The 18,362-nt window shown below is 47.8% G+C and overlaps 1 protein-coding gene across 2 annotated transcripts in view; it reads right to left on the bottom strand.

Moving 5' to 3' along the window:
• Window positions 1–18,362, bottom strand: part of PRKCB (protein kinase C beta) — a 191,039-nt gene that overhangs the window by 107,550 nt on the left and 65,127 nt on the right. For both annotated transcript variants that reach the window (XM_079952777.1, XM_079952776.1), the window contains exon 3: window positions 9,900–9,982. In XM_079952777.1, the coding sequence (XP_079808903.1) occupies window positions 9,900–9,982 (83 nt within the window). The remainder of the gene's footprint in view (window positions 1–9,899; window positions 9,983–18,362) is intronic.

The following is an 18,362-nucleotide window of genomic DNA, read 5'->3' on the forward strand; positions in this document are numbered from 1 at the left end:
GCCTGTGACAATTTCTCCCATGATGTTTTCCCGTCCATATATAGTGTTGCATCCTTTATTCCTGCAACCATTGATGGTTCCCATCATGTCTCAGGAGAAACTGTTATCTCACAGTTTCCAAAGTCACTGCATCACTTCATCCCGTGATTTGGCTTCCAGCAAACAAGTCGCCTTCACCATCTTTCCAGCCTAGGAAGAACGGTCTGAATCCAGACTGCAGTTAATCCAAAAACTTTTATCCTCGTAGCTGGTAAGGCTCCTTCCCTCCCTGCCACTGATTTATGGCCATTTATCCTTATCTCAAACACATTCCTTTGTGGATAATGGAGGTCAGGAAGGATTTTGCAGTATATTTTCAAAGCATAGCATTTCTTACCCCTTTCCCTCTTAGTTCCTTTCTCTTATACATGCAGTTCCACTAGTTTTGTTAAATTCCATATTATATTCCAATTTCCTCCATCCTCACTTGTGCAGATATTTTTAAAATAAAACTTGCATTCCTGGGTGGGGGGGGGGGTTGCCTTATCATAAATGTAGAAAAAAATCTTAAGTAAGCAAACTGTGGGCTCCCCTCCCCCTTTCGTCTCTTCTACCAAATGAAATCCACTCTCAATCCAAACCTTTCACATCCTTGTAGCTGGGTTATTTTTGCAGTTTCTTATCTCATCGTCTCTGGCACACACCTGTAAAGGTAAAGGTAAAGGGACCCCTGACAATTAGGTTCAGTCGTGGCCGACTCTGGGGTTGCGGCACTCATCTCGCTTTATTGGCTGAGGGAGCTGGCGTACAGCTTCCGGGTCATGTGGCCAGCATGACTAAGTCGCTTCTGGCAAACCAGAGCAGAGCACGGGAAATCCATTTAACTTCCCGCCGGAGCGGTACCTATTTATCTACTTGCACTCTGACGTGCTGTTGAACTGCTAAGTTGGCAGGAGCAGGGACTGAGCAATGGGAGCTCACCCCGTCGTGGGGATTTGAACCACCGACCTTCTGATTGGCAAGTCCTAGGCTCTGTGGTTTAACCCACAGCACCACCCGCGTCCCTGGCACACATCGTCTCTGGCACACGCCTGTAGTTTACTCCAATTAAAGTTCAATTAACAGGATAAGTTGTGCTTCCAGGAACGCAGCAGTCGGAGTGCTCCATGTACCCAGTGCTTTAGCCTCCCCTTGCATTCCATGGGGAAGCAAGTGCCAGACCACCAGGCCAACTGCAGGTGAGAGCCTGGTTCCTCTTCCAACTGAAGAGGAGTGCAGATGATGAAATTCCCCCATCATTATCTGATTATCTCTGTCTGTCTCTCTCTCCTGCAGGGTTGGTGGAGACTCCATTCCTGGAGTACCGGAAACAGGAAGCCCCCACATTCAGTGTTCAAACCTATTACTTAACGTAACCTCCCTACCGAGAAGATTGAATGCATTGTATTTTATCTGCACAATCAGAATGAAATTTAGGAACCAAAAAGACGTATTGAAAAGTATGACTCTCTCTTTTTTATAATTTTTATTAAATTTTCTGTATTACAATTTCAAAAACTCATTTTACATCCTTAAGATATGAAAGATTCAACTTTCAAGCCGTCTGGCCCCAAAATGGCAACTGGGCATTCTGTTTTGGCGACTGTAACCTTACTTTAAAGAGCCATTTGGCACCCAGCTTATATATCTGAGTTTCTAACTCTCTCTCTCTCTCTCTCTCTCTCTCTCACACACACACACACACACCACACACACACACACACACACACACACACACACACACACAGATATTTTCCTGGTCAGGTTTCATGGCCACTAGTCTGACCTGTGGGGATCCCAGGGCTTCCCCTGGCACTGTCACCTGGGTTCCTCCTTCTCCCCGTCCGAAGCCAGCCTTTAGCTGCTGGGCAGGGCAGCCTCCAGGGCTGTTCTTTCCTTCTCTCTTCTCTCTCAAAAGGACGTTGATGGAGTGACTTTGATGTGCCGAATTAGGGAAAGCGTTTCTCAAAAGGTCTGAGCCCTGCCAGGTGGCATAATGGAAGTGACAGCCTGTCTAAGCCACTAAGCTTCCAAAGAGCTACAGGCTTGCAGAGCGTCCACAAGGCAACAGGTCCAGGTGAGGAATTTAGTAATTTAGCCTCAAGGTTTCTTCAAGAAAATAAAAACATGCCCCCAATATTGCACCACACGTTTTCAACGTAAAACAATTTGCTGCCCTAGGATGAGGGCTGTGCAGGTTATCGCTCTGTTTTTCAAAAGGAGTTTGCCTGTTTGCCATTTCTTTCTGTGCATGTCAGACTCTGGAGCTCTGGTTAGATTGAAGGCTAAGTGACTCCATCGGCTTTGGTTTCTAGAATCATAGCATTGTATTGTTGCAAGGGACCAAAGGGTGACCTAGTCCAACCCCTTGCAATGCACGAATCACAGCAAGTTTCTCATTTTTTCAAACTTCAGTTCTTCACACTTCCCTATCAGTTTGCGTGATATATACCATACTTTTCTGCCTATAAGATGCCCCCCATGTATAAGACGCCCCCTATTTTTTGGAGACTCAAAATTAAGAAAATGGGGTTTGATGGCACAGAGTTGTTGAGCTTTTTTTAGGGGAGATTGCCGAAAATTGCTCACCTCCCGTCTGTCCCATCACTGGCAGAAGCTGCCAATCGCTCACCCAACTGCCGGAGCATCAGCCAATAAACACCCCACATTGTCACAGCAACCAATAACACGCACAACAGCTGCTGACAATCTTGACAGCACCCAATCAAACATCCACCTATGCACTACCCATGTATAAGATGCCCTACACTTTTCAGCATGATTTTTAAAGAAAAAAACATAGTCTTATACACAGAAAAGTACGGTATATTTGTGGATGCAACTTTACCTAATATACACAGTTTTACAAATCTATTTCCTCTAATGTAAGGCTCTTTGCACATTATTTTCACTAATATAAACACTATGAACATGTTACCCCCATACGTGCAAACTTGTACACATTACTTGGTTGGAGAACTGCATTGCAAAAATTGGAGAAGTGTGAATTTTGAAGGGTGGCTGCTGCAGTCCCAGTTCACTTATCATTTCAGAAGGTGTGAATTAAGTAGGCTTAACCTTTACATGCAAGGTGGATAGGATTTCTCCCCCCTCCATGACTGGGATGATGTAATTTGAGACTGGCCAGAGCTGAGTCAGCTAGCCTGGGGGAGCTAAGAGCCTCTTTCAGGTACAGAAGAGAATGGAGGTGTGCAACTTCAACCCATCCGTTTGGCAGAGGGCAAGAGCCCTGAACTGGCCACGATGTCTTTGATCTCCCTCTACTGTCGGAGGCAGTCTCAATACCAGCTGGTTGAAATGAGAGGCTTCAAAGGGGAATGCTACACAGATTCGTTTTCCCGATCTGCCCATTGCTGCATTAAAACCAGGCCACTTGCTCACCACAACAGCTTATGATCCCCCACCCCCGAGGTTCTTGCTATTCTAGCAAACCCAAGGCCAAAGCGTCTTGAGGAGTAAGTAGTCGAGCAAACCAGATGTCAGAGGCTGCTTAAGGACATGGGGTATAAGCAGCAGCTTAAGCTGCCCACTCTCATTCCTCTGGCATGGAATTCAGACCAACCAGCAAATCCACAGCTGCCCACAGCGCTAAACATCTGCACTGCTCTTGGGCCTCAATGTGGTTTGTGCATTTATGACAAGCTCATATTAATGACACCTTTTGTACCAAATGAATGGTGCTTGACTTGGTGGCAAGGGGCTGAAAGTTCCCATAGCAGACTTCCACAACTTTGTGCCCTCCAGATGTTTTGGACCAGATGTTTTGGGTGCTGGCTCTTAGGGCTCAAGCACTTTTGGCCCCCTCTATATTTTGGGAGTAGCATCTGGGCACACACACCCCATTGGCATGAAGCCAAAGTGCGGAGCTGAGCACAGTGTGCCTCCAATGGCTGGCTCCTTCTCCCCTTCTTCTGCCACAGAGGGGAAGGAGAGTCAAAGCAGCATCCGGCCAGTGACAGCGCCAGGAGGAGGCAGCGGAGGGGCCGCCAGCCATTAAGCTGCGTGGCTGCCATGTTTGGCTCCTCCCACATCCTGACATCACACGCACAGTGCTCCTCCCACCCTCCACAAATCGCCCTTGCCAGATGGTGCCTCTGTTTTGGACTACAATTCCTATCAGTCCCAACCCACACAGCCATTTTGGACTACAACTCCCATCAGCCTCAGCCAGCATGAACATGGTTAGGACTACCACTCCCAGGATGCATATGGCCATGCTGGCTGAGGGTGATGGGAACTGCAGTCCAAAACATCTGTGGAGGACACCAGGTGGGGGAAAGCTGTCCTAGACCTAGCCCCCAGACTCTTCAGCAGGAACCAAAAGCAACATCAGCCAGGAATCCTCTTTGTGCCTGTAGGGGTAATCCAGCAACACTTTCTGAGACAGCTGCATCCTAACCTCAACACAGATGCACAGATTTGGGCCTTGACTGTGCTCCCAGTTGGAAGCCACTCAGGTGTCTGACAGCAACCTCCTGGCTGCACTGCATTGCTCAAGCCACACTTGAAAGGCTTTTTGCAGTGCCCCAAACTACCTCTGGCTCTCACGACTAAGCTGGGGTTGTGGGAAATTATTTATTTATATTTATTTTTAAAAATTTGCATACCATTATATCTTTTTTTTAAAAAAACCAAAACAAAGCAGTTTACAGCACTAAAACCATGCAATAAAACCATTAAAAAGGTAAAAGGTAATCATTGTGGAAGGCTTGGTTTCTTCTTGTCAAATGAGCCTCACCTGCTCAGGGAATGACCAGTGATGCTCCTGCAGCTGCTCTTAGTGACTGAGTTGGGATATTATAAGGGTTCGTGTGATCCCTGAGGCACCCTTGACCTAAGTTGTTCAGGGCTTTGTAAATTAATACAAGAACCTTGAACATGGCTCAGTAGTTGATGGCCGTCATTGGCAAAGCAGACAAAGCTAGTGAAGGGAACTCCTAGCTAACCTTCAGCCTGAAGGGCAGGCTCTCCAGCTCAGAGATCCCAAGGCCTGAGCATGCACACACCTCACAAGGCAAGGGTCCAGCTCTGAGGATTAGGGCTGGGTGATATATTGATATATTGTCCCAAACCAGTTTGAAGGCCATATCACGATATCGGTGTCATAAATTTTGGCCTGGCAATATATTGCGAATCATGATGTGTAGGGCTGGGCGATATATTGTCCAAAACCAGTTTCAAGCCCATATCATGATATTGGTGCCAAAATTTTTGGCCTGGCAATATATTGTGAATCGTGATATCTGTGTGTGCTATGCCAAAATCACAATGTGGGGGAAACTGTGAAGCCAGCCCATGCCTCTACATAGCTCCCCCCTTATTTCAGACATTGTGATATATCCGTATATCACAATGTTTAGCTGGCGATATATCACAATGTTGTTAACCTGATATTGCCTGGCCCTACTGAGGATCCAGGTACGAAGCCAAGAGCTGTCAACGCTGTTGAAGGCTGCAGACTTTTCTCTGCACTGTTAACAGCAACCCGGCAGGCAAAGCATCACTTGTCCCTTTCTTTGCATGCTTGCAAATGCTTTTGCTGCTTCAGGGAAGGAAGCGCAGGGAGAGCCAAACAATTTGGAATCCCCTTCTGGTTCACAACTCTGGGGGATCTGCAAGATCTTCTGCAAACATCACTGTGCCCTGATGTGCCACCCAAGCCCTGCACACGTCAGGCAAGGTGACCTGGCAACACCAGTTGTCCCTCAGCCAAAGGCAAGAAGCAGCCCTGAGGCTTTTCTGGATGCCTTCCTTGAAGCTCTCAACTTCACTCCCTGCCCTTTGATGCGACTAATTTTTATTTAAAGAGACATTGCCAAGTTGGCATAATTATGCTTTATCTGCTCAACAAAGGAGCCTTACGCTGAATAGACCTCGCACAGATAAGAGGGCCTATTTTCTTCAAGGGCGTTGACATGAAGTGGAGCAGACAGATCAAAAGAGAGCACAAGGCTGAGGAATGTGGGGCTTTATTTTTTTAGATAATTGGAAAAGGCTCCATTCTTTCCATTTTTCCTCTTAATGCTCTTAGAAAAAAGGGGAACTTAATTTTCAGATTGATACCAGCTCTGAGAGCAAAAAAGGCACAAACTGATCCCTCTACCCTGCAAAAGGAAACCATCTATTGAGCAGCCCAAATACGGAGAGCTCCTCTTCTGATCTCCAAAGACGCTCACTCCCACCCAACACAAATGAAGAGAAAAAAGACCTGAGAGAGCTTTGAACGCATCCAGAGCAGACCTAAACAAGCTGGTGCCAATCAGATGTTTTGGATGACAGCTCCCATCAGCCCCCAGGTAGAAGAGCTGTTGAGAGCTGTAGTCTGAAAGATCAGGATGGTGCCATATTGTGAAGGTTGATTTAGATCAGAACTTCCTAAACATATATTAAAAGCAGAGATGTTGGAGATGTTGTCTTGCCTGAGTTTTCATTTACTGAGGTTCCAAACCAGCTAAGGCTATCAAAGCAGCTTAAGGTTGTACGCAATGTGTTTTCATCAATTGCATTCATGGCTCCCCCCGCCCCATCCGCCTCCCAAGACTGTGAAATGCTGTTCTCAAAATTGCATTGGGACTATCCATGTTTCTCAGGACCGCAGGGTTTTCCGTCGTAGTCACAAGTGGCCCACAGCAGTTTGACTTCTCCCCTGGAGACAAACTCCATTGTCTCGTGAGACAGACAAATACCAACAACAACTGTGTGACTACAGATTCTGAAATTTGGCTGAACCCCATTTTCTCTGGTCCTGAATCAAGCAAATTCTACTCTGTGCTGGCAAAGAAACAGCTGGAGTATCAGTGAAAGTTGGAGGTTTTTAAATGGAGGTTGGATGGCCATCTGGCAGAGATTATTTAGTTGTGATTCCATCCTTGCAAAGGGTTGGACTGGATGTCTCTTGGGGCCCCTTCAAACTCTACAGTTCCATGATTTCTATGAAGAACCTCGGCTGAACTTTAGGTTTGAGGTCCTCGTGATCCTGATTGTTGTAAACCCTGGTTGAAATGTGACACTTAGGTCTCATCCAGGCTTCCTTTTGTGCTGTGCTTTCCAGGCACAGTTTGTAGATCATGTCCAAGCTTCTTTTCCCCCCTAGGAAGTCTCGCTATTTATTGCTGAATTGGTACAAACAGCAATCAGTGGGAAACCCAATTGCTGTTTGTTCTGATTCAGCAGTAAACAGCAGGTTTTCCTGGGGAAAGCGGAAGGAGAAAAAAAGAAAAAAAAACCCAGTTGCTCGGACATAGATCTGGAAAGCTCAGACCTGTGCCTGGAATGCACAGTGCAAAAGGAAGTCTGGATGAGTCCTTAGTGTGGTTAAACAGCAACAACAATAAGCAGACCTCTCTGTAACTCTTGATGCATTTAAAACCAGATTGCTGGTGTTCATACAGGCAATGTTCATGTGCTGATTCAACAACTTTCCACAACCTGTCACAAGCCTCCAGAGGTTTTCAATTGCAGTGGAGCTGGGTTGCCTGGGGCTGCTGGCAGCTGCAGCCTAAAATATATTGAGGGCACCAGGTTGGCAAAGGCTGATCTAGACCATGGGTCTGCAGAGTGCAAAGGCTGAATGTTGGTGCATAGGTAAGTGTGTTGAGGTTTTTTGCATGGCCAGTGTTCAGCTTAAAGCAGGCCAGCTGACCTTTCTTTACTTGCAAACAAAGGAGCTGTAGTGGGTTTGGAAATGCAGTCTGATGTCACCACCAACTGCTGCTCCCAACTGGGGAACTCCCAGCCCTGAAGTCAGGCTTCTGCATTGCTGGTTTGCTGTCATCCCATTGAGCACATTCCACAGGGAGCCCATCCAGGCTGAAGTGCTCCTACTACCCAGGCAAATGTGTTTCCCCAAGCCCCATCAAAACGGAAAGGAACTGCTTGAGAGCACTAACACAGCTAATAGAACTTCTTCCAGCAGATTAAGTGGTCTTATCCTTATGTGGCATAAGGAGGAGACGTCTTCTTAAGCCTTCCAGCTGTTCACTCCTCGCAGAAGGCAAAGGCACTCTCGAGAGTGAGCTGGGGCAAAAAGCAACAGAGTCTTGCAGCACCTTAAAAAGTCTAACAAATGAGTACAGGTGAAGATTTTGTGGACTGCTGACTGCCTCCTCAAAAGACAAAGCGCTTTGGCAAAGATGGAGCAAGGTTTTTTCCTGATGCTCCAGAGGGAAGGACCCAAATCAATGGATTCAAATACAAGGAAAGAGATTCTGACTAAACATTAGGAGGAAGTTTCTGATGGTAAGAGCTGTTCAATGGTAGAATGCTTTTTTTGTTGGGAGCCATCCAGTGTGGTTGGGGCAACCCAGTGAGATGCATATACATCTTCATCTTCATCTTCATCATCATGATAATTATACTTGATTCATTCCTAACTTAGTTGTTTTCAACCAAAGGTGGGAAAATGCACTGTTATAAGCTGGAGAAGATTTAGTAAAGGAATCAGTGAATGCATGGGGCCTGATCCACTAAAAAGTTATTGGGCAAATGCCGCATTGGTATTTGTTATTAAACTGGTATTGTCATTGTTATTATTCCTAAAATTGCTGCACAAAAATTCAGCACAGCAATGCAGGCCATGCCTGTAGGCTTACAATCTGCAGCAGCCTCCCCTAATATGGTGCCCTCCAAATATTTTGGACTACAACTCCCATCAACCCCAGTGGCATACAGCTGTGCTGGTTGAGTCTGTTGAGAGTTGTAATCCAAAACATCTGGAGGATATAAGGCTACAGAAAGCTTCCCTAAAGTGAGAGATTTTTTTGAAATTTAAGAAAAAGAGAGAGAGGTGGAAAGAAAGAAAGAAAGAAAGATTCTAAATCTGACAGAAAGGCCACAGACCAGAGGGTATATTTTGGTCTCCTCATCACAAAAAGGCTAATAATAGCTGCTGTGGGAGCAAGGAGGTTCAGTAGCGTCTCAAAATCAATCACCCGGCAGTGCTAGAAATTAGCCCGTTTCCATGGTGAAGGCAAATTGCCAGACAGTCCCAAGGCAAATTGCCCAAAGTCGATGGGCAAGGAGGAGGCTCCTGTCCTTGCAGGTGCAAAGAACTGCAGATTGAGCCATAGAAAAAACAAGGTGGAACAGCCCAGCTCAAGCTCCCTGGACAGGCCAACAAAAGTAAGATTTAGCAGAGAGAGCGCGAGCATTTAAATGGGGTTGGTGGGGGGAGATCACAAGCTGCTCCTGTTCCTCCCCACTCCTCATTGAAAGAACATCTGCTTGGCATGCAGAAAGCCCTAGGTTTAATCCCCAATGGCATCTCCAGGCAAGGCTGTAACAGCAGGGCACAAATGAAATAAGTAAATAAAAGGTAGGTAGGTAGCTACATTTATATCCCACCCTTTTCTAGCTCCTCATTTAATCCCCACAACAGCCCTTTGAGGTAGGTTAGGCTGAGAAGCAGCGACTGGCCCAAGGTCACTCAGGGAGCTTCATGGCCAAGTGCTACCTCCCAGCTCCTAGCTGGACACTCTAACCATTATGCCGCACTAGATCTCAAAAGCAAAATAACAAAAACAAACAATGTCAGAAAAGCTGCAAAACGCAGCCCATCAGAGACAATCTGCAGAATGAAAGAAGGGAGGCTCACAAGCACCCGGCAGCCACCTCAGAAGTAAGGTAAGCAGAAGAAAACCCCCGAAACCTGGAGTCAGAATCCCACCAACATGTTGTCTCTCCTTTGATAGTTTTTGGATGCGCTTCTTTTCTCATTAACGGAGGGCAAAGGGTCCGGGAGGCGGGGAGGAAGTGCAGAAGGACAGTTTGCCAGGGCACTCTTCCAACTTGCCCTCACTGTTTTTAGAACATCGCACCTACTTCCCCCCGCAAGACGGAGGTTAGTTGAGGAGTTTACTTACATCTGAGGCAGGCCCCTTGTCTGCACCAGGGCAAGTGAAGGTAACAAATTCATGGCACCTCTTGTGGACGACGAAGCAGCAGACTGCAAGGAGAGAGCAAAGAAAGGAGAATTTAATGGAGAGCTAATGAAGTGGTGGAGGAGGGGTAAGATTGAGGGACCCCTGCGCGGTCAGGTCTTGCAATCCCCCAGCAGGCCAGATATTTATTTTGCACTTAACATGGCTTTGCAAGGCATGACAGATTTGTTTCCTATTCTTCTTCAAGCAAGGAAATTAATTCTCAATTAAGGGTTGTTTAATGGGATTATTCATCTCTTGTTTTGCTTTCTGAGAGAGGCACTGAAAGGCTGGTCATTCACAAGCAAGCTGCTGAAGAAAATCAAGTGGAAACCAGAACTCTTTTATTGGTTTATGGCATCAAGGCCTATGATGGGTAAGATTATTAGGTGATTCATTTTAGCCTAAGACCAAGAAGGGACGCAGGTGGCGCTGTGGGTTAAAGCCTCAGCGCCTAGGGCTTGCCGATCGAAAGGTCGGCGGTTCGAATCCCTGCGGCGGGGTGCGCTCCCGCTGCTCGGTCCCAGCGCCTGCCAACCTAGCAGTTCGAAAGCACCCCCGGGTGCAAGTAGATAAATAGGGACCGCTTACCAGCGGGAAGGTAAACGGCGTTTCCGTGTGTGGCTCTGGCTCTGGCTCTGGCCAGAGCAGCGATGTCACGCTGGCCATGTGACCCGGAAGTGTCTCCGGACAGCGCTGGCCCCTGGCCTCTTAAGTGAGATGGGCGCACAACCCCAGAGTCTGTCAAGACTGGCCCGTACGGGCAGGGGTACCTTTACCTTTACCTTTAAGAAGCCATTTACATGTGTATCAGCCTGGAATCAGCAAGGGTGGAAGAAGTATTGCATTTTGTCTGTCCTGGGTCATTGATTGATTGATTGATTGATTGATTGCATATAAATCCCATCTTTCCTTCAAAGTGGTATACATGGTTCTCCTCCCTCCTCATTTAATCCCCACAACAACCCTGTGAGGTAGGGTTAGGCGGAGAGACCGTGACTGGTCCAAGATTGCCCAGTGAGCTCCATAGCTGAGTGGGGATTTCATAGAATCATAGAATCATAGAGTTGGAAGAGACCACAAGGGCCATCGAGTCCAACCCCCTGCCAAGCAGGAAACACCATCAGAGCACTCCTGACATATGGTTGTCAAGCCTCTGCTTAAAGACCTCCAAAGAAGGAGACTCTACCACACTCCTTGGCAGCAAATTCCACTGTCGAACAGCTCTTACTGTCAGGAAGTTCTTCCTAATTTGAACCCTGGTTTCCCAGGTCCTAGTCTGACGCTCTAACCACTACACCACACTGGCTCTCTGTGGGAAGCTGAATCGCCCAATATTTAGCTTCACTGGATGACACTGCTGGACCCTAGTGTATTATGGGAGAGTGAGAAAAAAACATTTCTCTCCATTTTCTCCATACAGTGGTACCTCGGGTTAAGAACTTAATTAGTTCTGGAGGTCCGTTCTTAACCTGAAACTGTTCTTAACCTGTGGTACCACTTTAGCTAATGGGACCTCCTGTTGCCGCCGCGCCACTGAAGCACAATTTCTGTTCTCATCCTGAAGCAAAGTTCTTAACCCGAGGTACTATTTCTGGGTTTGCGGAGTCTGTAACCTGAAGCATCTGTAACCTGAAGCGTCTGTAACCAGAGGTACCACTGGAACATTCTACATACAGAGAAGATGCCCAAGGTTCACCAATCAGAGCCCAGTGCAATACAGCAGCTTCAGGTGGGGCTGGAGACATAATTTAAGGACCAGAGTGCCTCCAAGCATATGCTCAGAGCAGGGATTTATTTTTTATTTTGAGCACTAGCATTGAGCTCACAGCCCAGTCTCTCTCTCTCTCTCTCTCTCTCTCTCTCTCTCACACACACACACACACACACACACACAGATTTTCCCCTCCTCCCAAGTTTTCTTCATCTCAGCAGCCTAACTGAAAGGAGGAATATTTTTTGGGTTGTTACTGTTCTTAAACAATTGGAAGTCAGAAAGTCATGGTGATCACCCAGAGATCTATAAGCAGATCCCAATTTGCCTTTTGCTAGGGATTATTTCTGGACGCAGGGATTATTTGGGACGCAGGTGGCGCTGTGGGTTAAAGCCTCAGCGCCTAGGACTTGCCGATCGAAAGGTCGGCGGTTCGAATCCCTGCGGCGGGGTGCGCTCCCGCTGCTCGGTCCCAGCGCCTGCCAACCTAGCAGTTCGAAAGCACCTCCGGGTGCAAGTAGATAAATAGGGACCGCTTACCAGCGGGAAGGTAAACGGCGTTTCCGTGTGCGGCTCTGGCTCTGGCTCTGGCTCTGGCTCTGGCTCTGGCTCTGGCTCTGGCCAGAGCAGCGATGTCACGCTGGCCACGTGACCCGGAAGTGTCTCCGGACAGCGCTGGCCCCTGGCCTCTTAAGTGAGATGGGCGCACAACCCCAGAGTCTGTCAAGACTGGCCCGTACGGGCAGGGGTACCTTTACCTTTACCTTTTATTTCTGGACTGTGTCAATTCTGGATGTGTCTTTACATGTCAATATTTAAGTGAATACTGTAGCACAAGAAATATATTTAAATCTGTATTTCATGTCAGTGTATGCATCCCCACGTGGTTTTTGAGCCAGGAATTGTATCGCAAAGTTCAGAGCAGTACAAAATCCAAAGGACAATGACATTCTGATCTGTTTAGTAGTTAGGGAGGTACAAATTAGGTCGCTTCGTTTTAAAATGCAGAGCAAATGTCAGTTCTTCTCTATCTCTCCCTTCCACCCACCCTTGCCCCAGGGTGTCTTTAAATATTAAAGTCAAGGGTGGGGGTACACAGGGATTCTAGCGGACATCTCCTTTCTCTGTTGACCAGAGGACAGGGAGATGGGGAGGGAATGAGCCATTTTGCCCTTGGAGAGAGCCTGTTGCTCAGACAGCAATGACGTGGCCAACGAGTCAAGGCTGTTGCCAGAATTCCACCCGGCCCTTCTCTGATATGACACCCTCTCTGATCCTTGCGCTTGAGGTTCTGTTTCAAAGTTTAATTATTAAGGAAGGCATGAAACATATACTGTATCACGCACACACTTCACACCTTCCCAGTAGCATCCTGGAGTCTGCAGCTCTCATTCACCAGGCAGCAAAATTAGGTGCTAAATGTTACACAGTGCAGAACTAGGCAACCATATCAAAATAGATTGCAAAAAGGTGCAATTTAATAAATGGATTTTTAAAAAAATAAATAAATAAATAAGTACATTCCAGCTATGGAGGACTGCAAACACATCATGATCCCCCATTCCCGCCACCATCACCAGAGCAGGCTCAGCCACTTGCCGCCTTGGCCAGCCATCCAGTCTAGCTGCCAGGCCAAAGCTGTTCTTCCTGTTTCTACCAATGAGCAGCAGAGCAACCATTGCGATGGCCACCTCATATTGACTGGGAGTGCTTGGCCTTTTCAGCGATCGATAGGAACACAGATGTTCTATCCATAACATAGATTGCTGTGAAAGGAAGTCGTTTCATTTACAAATGAGATCCAATAGCAAAATGTGAGTTTTGGCCCATCGCCTGCCTCTGGGCTGGGGAAATCTATGCAGGTCATTTCGGTTGAGGCTGAAGGACCAGGCAATAGAAACTTTGGGGCAACTTGCTTCCAAGGAGCACCCAGTGGCCACATGCACACCACACATTTGACACACTGTTGTACCACTTGCAGCAGTCATGGTTGCCCTCAAAGAATCCTGGGAACTGTAGCATGTTATGGGTACTGAGAGCAGTTAAAGGTAAAGGACCCCTGACCATTAGGTTCAGTCGTGGCCAACTCTGGGGTTGCGGCGCTCATCTCACTTTATTGGCTGAGGGAACCAGCTTACAGCTTCTGGGTCATGTGGCCAGCATGACTAAGCCACTTCTGGAGAACCAGAGCAGCGCACGGAAATGCCATTTACCTTCCTGCCAGAGCGGTACCTATTTATCTACATACACTTTGATGTGCTTTCGAACCACTAGGTGGGCAGGAGCAGGGACCGAGCAACGGGAGCTCACCCTGTCGTAGTGATTCAAACTGCCAACCTTCTGATCAGCAAGTCCTAGGCTCTGTGGTTTAACCCACAGCGCCACCTGTGTCCCTGAGAGCAGTTAGGAGGCCCCTATATTTCCCTCACAGAGCTACAGTTCCCAGAGTGGTTTATCAGCTGATCCCTCTACCCAGGTCAGGGGAGGAGGAGGGGGGGCGGTGGGTGCGGTCTGCCCCAGGTGTCACCACTGAGGGGGGGGGGTGACAAAATGCTGGGCAGCACTCACTGCGGGGCCTGCAGCACGTCCGAGCCACACATCTCTCCTGGGAGTGACACAGTGGCTTGGGCGCCCGCAGGCTCTGTGCTGCCCCAAACGGTTCGCCCACAACCTTCCCCTCAGCTGTAGGGCAGCTGAGTGGGAGGAGGCAGGCGGACTCCGCAGAGGCCCCAACGAGCATCCTGCCCTGGCTGGCCCCTCCCCTCCCCACCCTGCCCCGCGGCTGGCTGGCCCTTGGCGCAGGGCACACACACCACCCCAGGCGCCCAACTGGCTTGCTCCGCTGCTGACCCAGGGAACTCTGGGGAAAGAACGGGGGCCTTGTAACAAGTCTCAGCATCCTTAGCAAACTATACTTCCCAGGATTCTTTGGGGGAAGCCTGTGAAAAATGGCATAAGAGTGCTTTGAATACCTGATATAAATGTGGCCACTGCATAAATCATGGAATTTGATCTCACAAGATGTAGTGATGGTCACCAATTTGATGGCTTTAAAAAAGGAATAGACGAATTCATGGAGGAGAGGGCTGTTGAAGGCTACTAGCCATTAGGGTGTTGCTCTGCCTCAGTGGTTGGAAGCAGTAATGCTTCTGAATGCCAGTTGCTGAGAACCACAAGAGGGGAGAGGGCTCTTGTGCTTGGATCCTGCTTGTGGGTTTCCCATTGGGGCATCTGGTTGGCCACTTTGGGAACAGGATGCTGGACTAGATGGGCTACTGGCCTGCTCCAGGAGGGTTCTTATGTTCTTAAACTCATGGAGGAGAAGATTTTCAAAGGTTGCTCCTACTAGTCCTGCTGGCTATGTTTTCCTTCCACTGTTTGAGGCATTATGCCTCTGAATACCAGTTCCTGGGGAGAGATGCTGTTGCATTCAAGTACTGCAGAAGCAGCCCCCCCCCCCGAACTAGAGTACTAAAACATTAATTTATCTTCAGAAAAGTCACCCCACAACCAGCCTACTTTCAGGAACTGGTTGTTTTTCTTAATTGGAGCATTGCACACCAACCCGTAAAAACAAAATGTTCCAAGAAAGAATATGCGAAGGCAAGGAACATCTAACAAAAGGAAACTGCAACATATAAGTATGCTTAATTCCAGGGTGGAAATTTTAAAAAATTAAACCTATCCCATTACAGCTTTTTGTCTTCAGACAATGTCAAGCTTCAAGAAAGATTTATATGCTGGAATTTATCTGCAGCCCGCAGTTAAGGGTCTTCATTCTTATTTTATTCTGCTATTCATAGGGGTTCCCGTAATGCATTTGGCCCTAGCCAGGAATTTGCTAAAGGTGGGAGGGGGCTGGGGCAAGCCCCCAGTGTCCACACACACACACACACACACACACACACAGATCCACCTTCTTGCAATGATGGTATGAAAGCCAAATCCAAATGCATTCAGCTAAGGACACTTGAATCTCTCTTTGGACCTTCCTTCTCAATGTACAAAGGTCTGAAGTGGACCCAGCCTTTGTGTAGATGTCTGGGGGCAAAGCCACATGAGCACCCCAAGGACAATCGCCGGCTTTTAGCCCACCTGCGTTCACTCAGAAGGCCTGCAGAGGGCAACTGGCTGTCTTTCTACTTCAGCCTTCCCCAACTTAGGACTCAGCTAGACCGGTAAAGAGAAAGCGATTGATATGTCTTGTATGTGCAATATAATGTTGCGCCGCCGGGTGGCGACGTGGAGTCCCGTTTTTTCTCTACCAGTTTTCCCTGTTTAAATTTACAACTCTTTGAAATGAAATGCTTCTTTGATGAGTCTAGATTCAGCCCTAGTGTCCCTCCAGAGATTGATGAAGCCATTGTGGGGCCTTTTCTGGCATGAACAACATGAGATGCAGATAGACCTGAACTGGAACCCAACCATTCATAAATAAACCATAAGAAAACAGAAGAAAAGAGCCCTGTTCGATCAGACCAGTAGTCCATCAGATCCAGTGTCTGTTCTCACAATGGCCAACCCAATGTCCCAATGGGCATCCCACAAGTAGAATTTGAAGGCAAGAGCCCTCTCCCCACCTGTGCTTTCCAGCAACTGATATTCAGAAGCATTGCTGCCTCTGACCATGGAGACAGAACATAGCCATCATGAGTAATAGCCATGGACAGCCATGAATTTGTCCAATCCTCTTTTAAAGCCATCCAAGTTGGTGGCCATCACTGCCTCCTGTGGCAGTGAGTTCCATAGTTTAAATCTGCTCTGCATGAAGAGATCCTTCCTTTTCAGTCCTCAGTCTTCCAGCATTCAGCTTCATTGGATGGCCATGCGTTCTGGTGTCATGAGAGGGGGGTGGGGAAGCTTTTCTCTATCCACTTTCTGCAATGCCACGCATAATTTTATACATTGCCATCACATTGCCTTTTCTCTAAACTAGAAAGCCCCAAATCCTGATTAAACTCTGCTTCCCCCTTTTTTTTCTTTAGTTTTTATAATAACACTAACACACTGCCTGTTTTAAAAGAAAAACTGGTATGATTACTGATTTTCTAGAACGTTAACATTTGCCCTTATTGGTTTTTCGAACCAACCGGATTAGACCCCAGTAAACCAGGGGCTAAATCCTCACGCAGCCATGAAACTCATAGGGTGATCTTGGACCAGTCACTCAATCTCAGCCTAACCTACTTTGCAAGGTTGTCATGGGCGGGGGGGGGGACAAAGGGGGAGGAGAACTATATAGGCCACCTCAAGCTCCTTGAATATAAATGCAAATAAACAAGTAAATAATACTTGTCTGCTGTGGGTGGGTCATAAACCAGAGTAAAAAATGGGTGGGGGTCATCCCTCTCCCCCCCCCACTTCATTCCTGTTCTCTCTGTGCCACTCAATTTGCCAGGGAGGGACAGACTGTGCTTGCTAGTGGTCTGAGTCTACAACAGGCTTTCTTTTCTCCTCCTCCTATCTGTTTTGGCTCCCCACCTCCTTTTCCTATGGTCCAACCTGCTCTAAGCCCTTTGGCCCCTGACTGGACCATTTTTGGTGCACTGGGTCTTCTGCAGTATCACAAATCGTGGTCCTTCCTCCATCACTCCCAGCTGCTCGTAAACAGTGTCATAAAACCCTGTCATTGGGGACACGGCTGAATTTGCACCCACCCACACATGTCATCTGTTTATCTTTCATTCCACGGAGATCCCTGCAGCTCTCTGCTTTTGATTCCCAAGAGGGGGCGGAGGGCGGCTGAGAATAGCTTTATCCATTCCAAGTCCTGAGCACAAACTTGCTGGGTTCACACATCTCTGACTTCAACTGTACTTGATGTTCCCATTCTTCCAAGCATTGAAATGCAACTGCCTGTCACAGGCTCTGAGCACAAGAGCCCTGTCACCTCCTGTGGTTTACAGCACTGCTGCCTCAAACTGGTGCAGGCAGAGCATAGCCTAGGGGTAGGCAACCTAAGGCCCAGGGGCCAAATGTGGCCCAATCGCCTTTTCAATCCGGCCCATGGATCGTCCGGGAATCAGCGTGTTTTTACATGAGTAGAATGTGTGCTTTTATTTAAAAGGCATCTCTGGGTTATTTGTGGGGCATAGGAATTCGTTCTCCCCCCCCCCAAAAAAAAATATAGTCCAGCCCACCACATGGTCTGAGGGACAGTGGACCGGCCCACGGCTGAAAAAGGTTGAAAAAGGTATAGCCTTTCCTCTGGGGGTTCTCTAGCTGGCCCTTTGGACCTCCCAAGGCCACAGCCCCTCCCCCCTTGCTTTGTACCCTGCTGAGTGCTTTTGCCTGTCTAGAGCATGGCTTTGAATTCAGATAATACTCCTTGGTGGCTTGGATGGGAGCTTGAAAAATGGATGTGTGAGCAAATGAACATTCGTTGCTCTGCTCAGGCTTGCTCTTGGCCCTGCCTACCTCTAGCATGAGGCCCCTGGGAGGTTGTGTAGAAAGGAAGGTGGCCCCTCCAGCTGAAAAATGCTCCCCTTTCCTACCATTCACTCTTTCTCTGTGGTTCCTGTATTCCAGGGGATGGACTAGAATCAGCGGTTCTCAACCTGTGGATCCCCAGATGTTGTTGGACTACAACTCCCATCATCCCTGAGCTCTGGCCTTGCTAGCTAGGGGTGATGGGAGTTGTAGTTCAACAACACCTGGGGACCCACAGCTTAAGAAAAGCTGGAATAGATGAT

Source organism: Podarcis cretensis, assembly GCF_951804945.1.
Source record: "Podarcis cretensis genome assembly, chromosome: 14".
Taxonomy (NCBI): domain Eukaryota; kingdom Metazoa; phylum Chordata; class Lepidosauria; order Squamata; family Lacertidae; genus Podarcis; species Podarcis cretensis.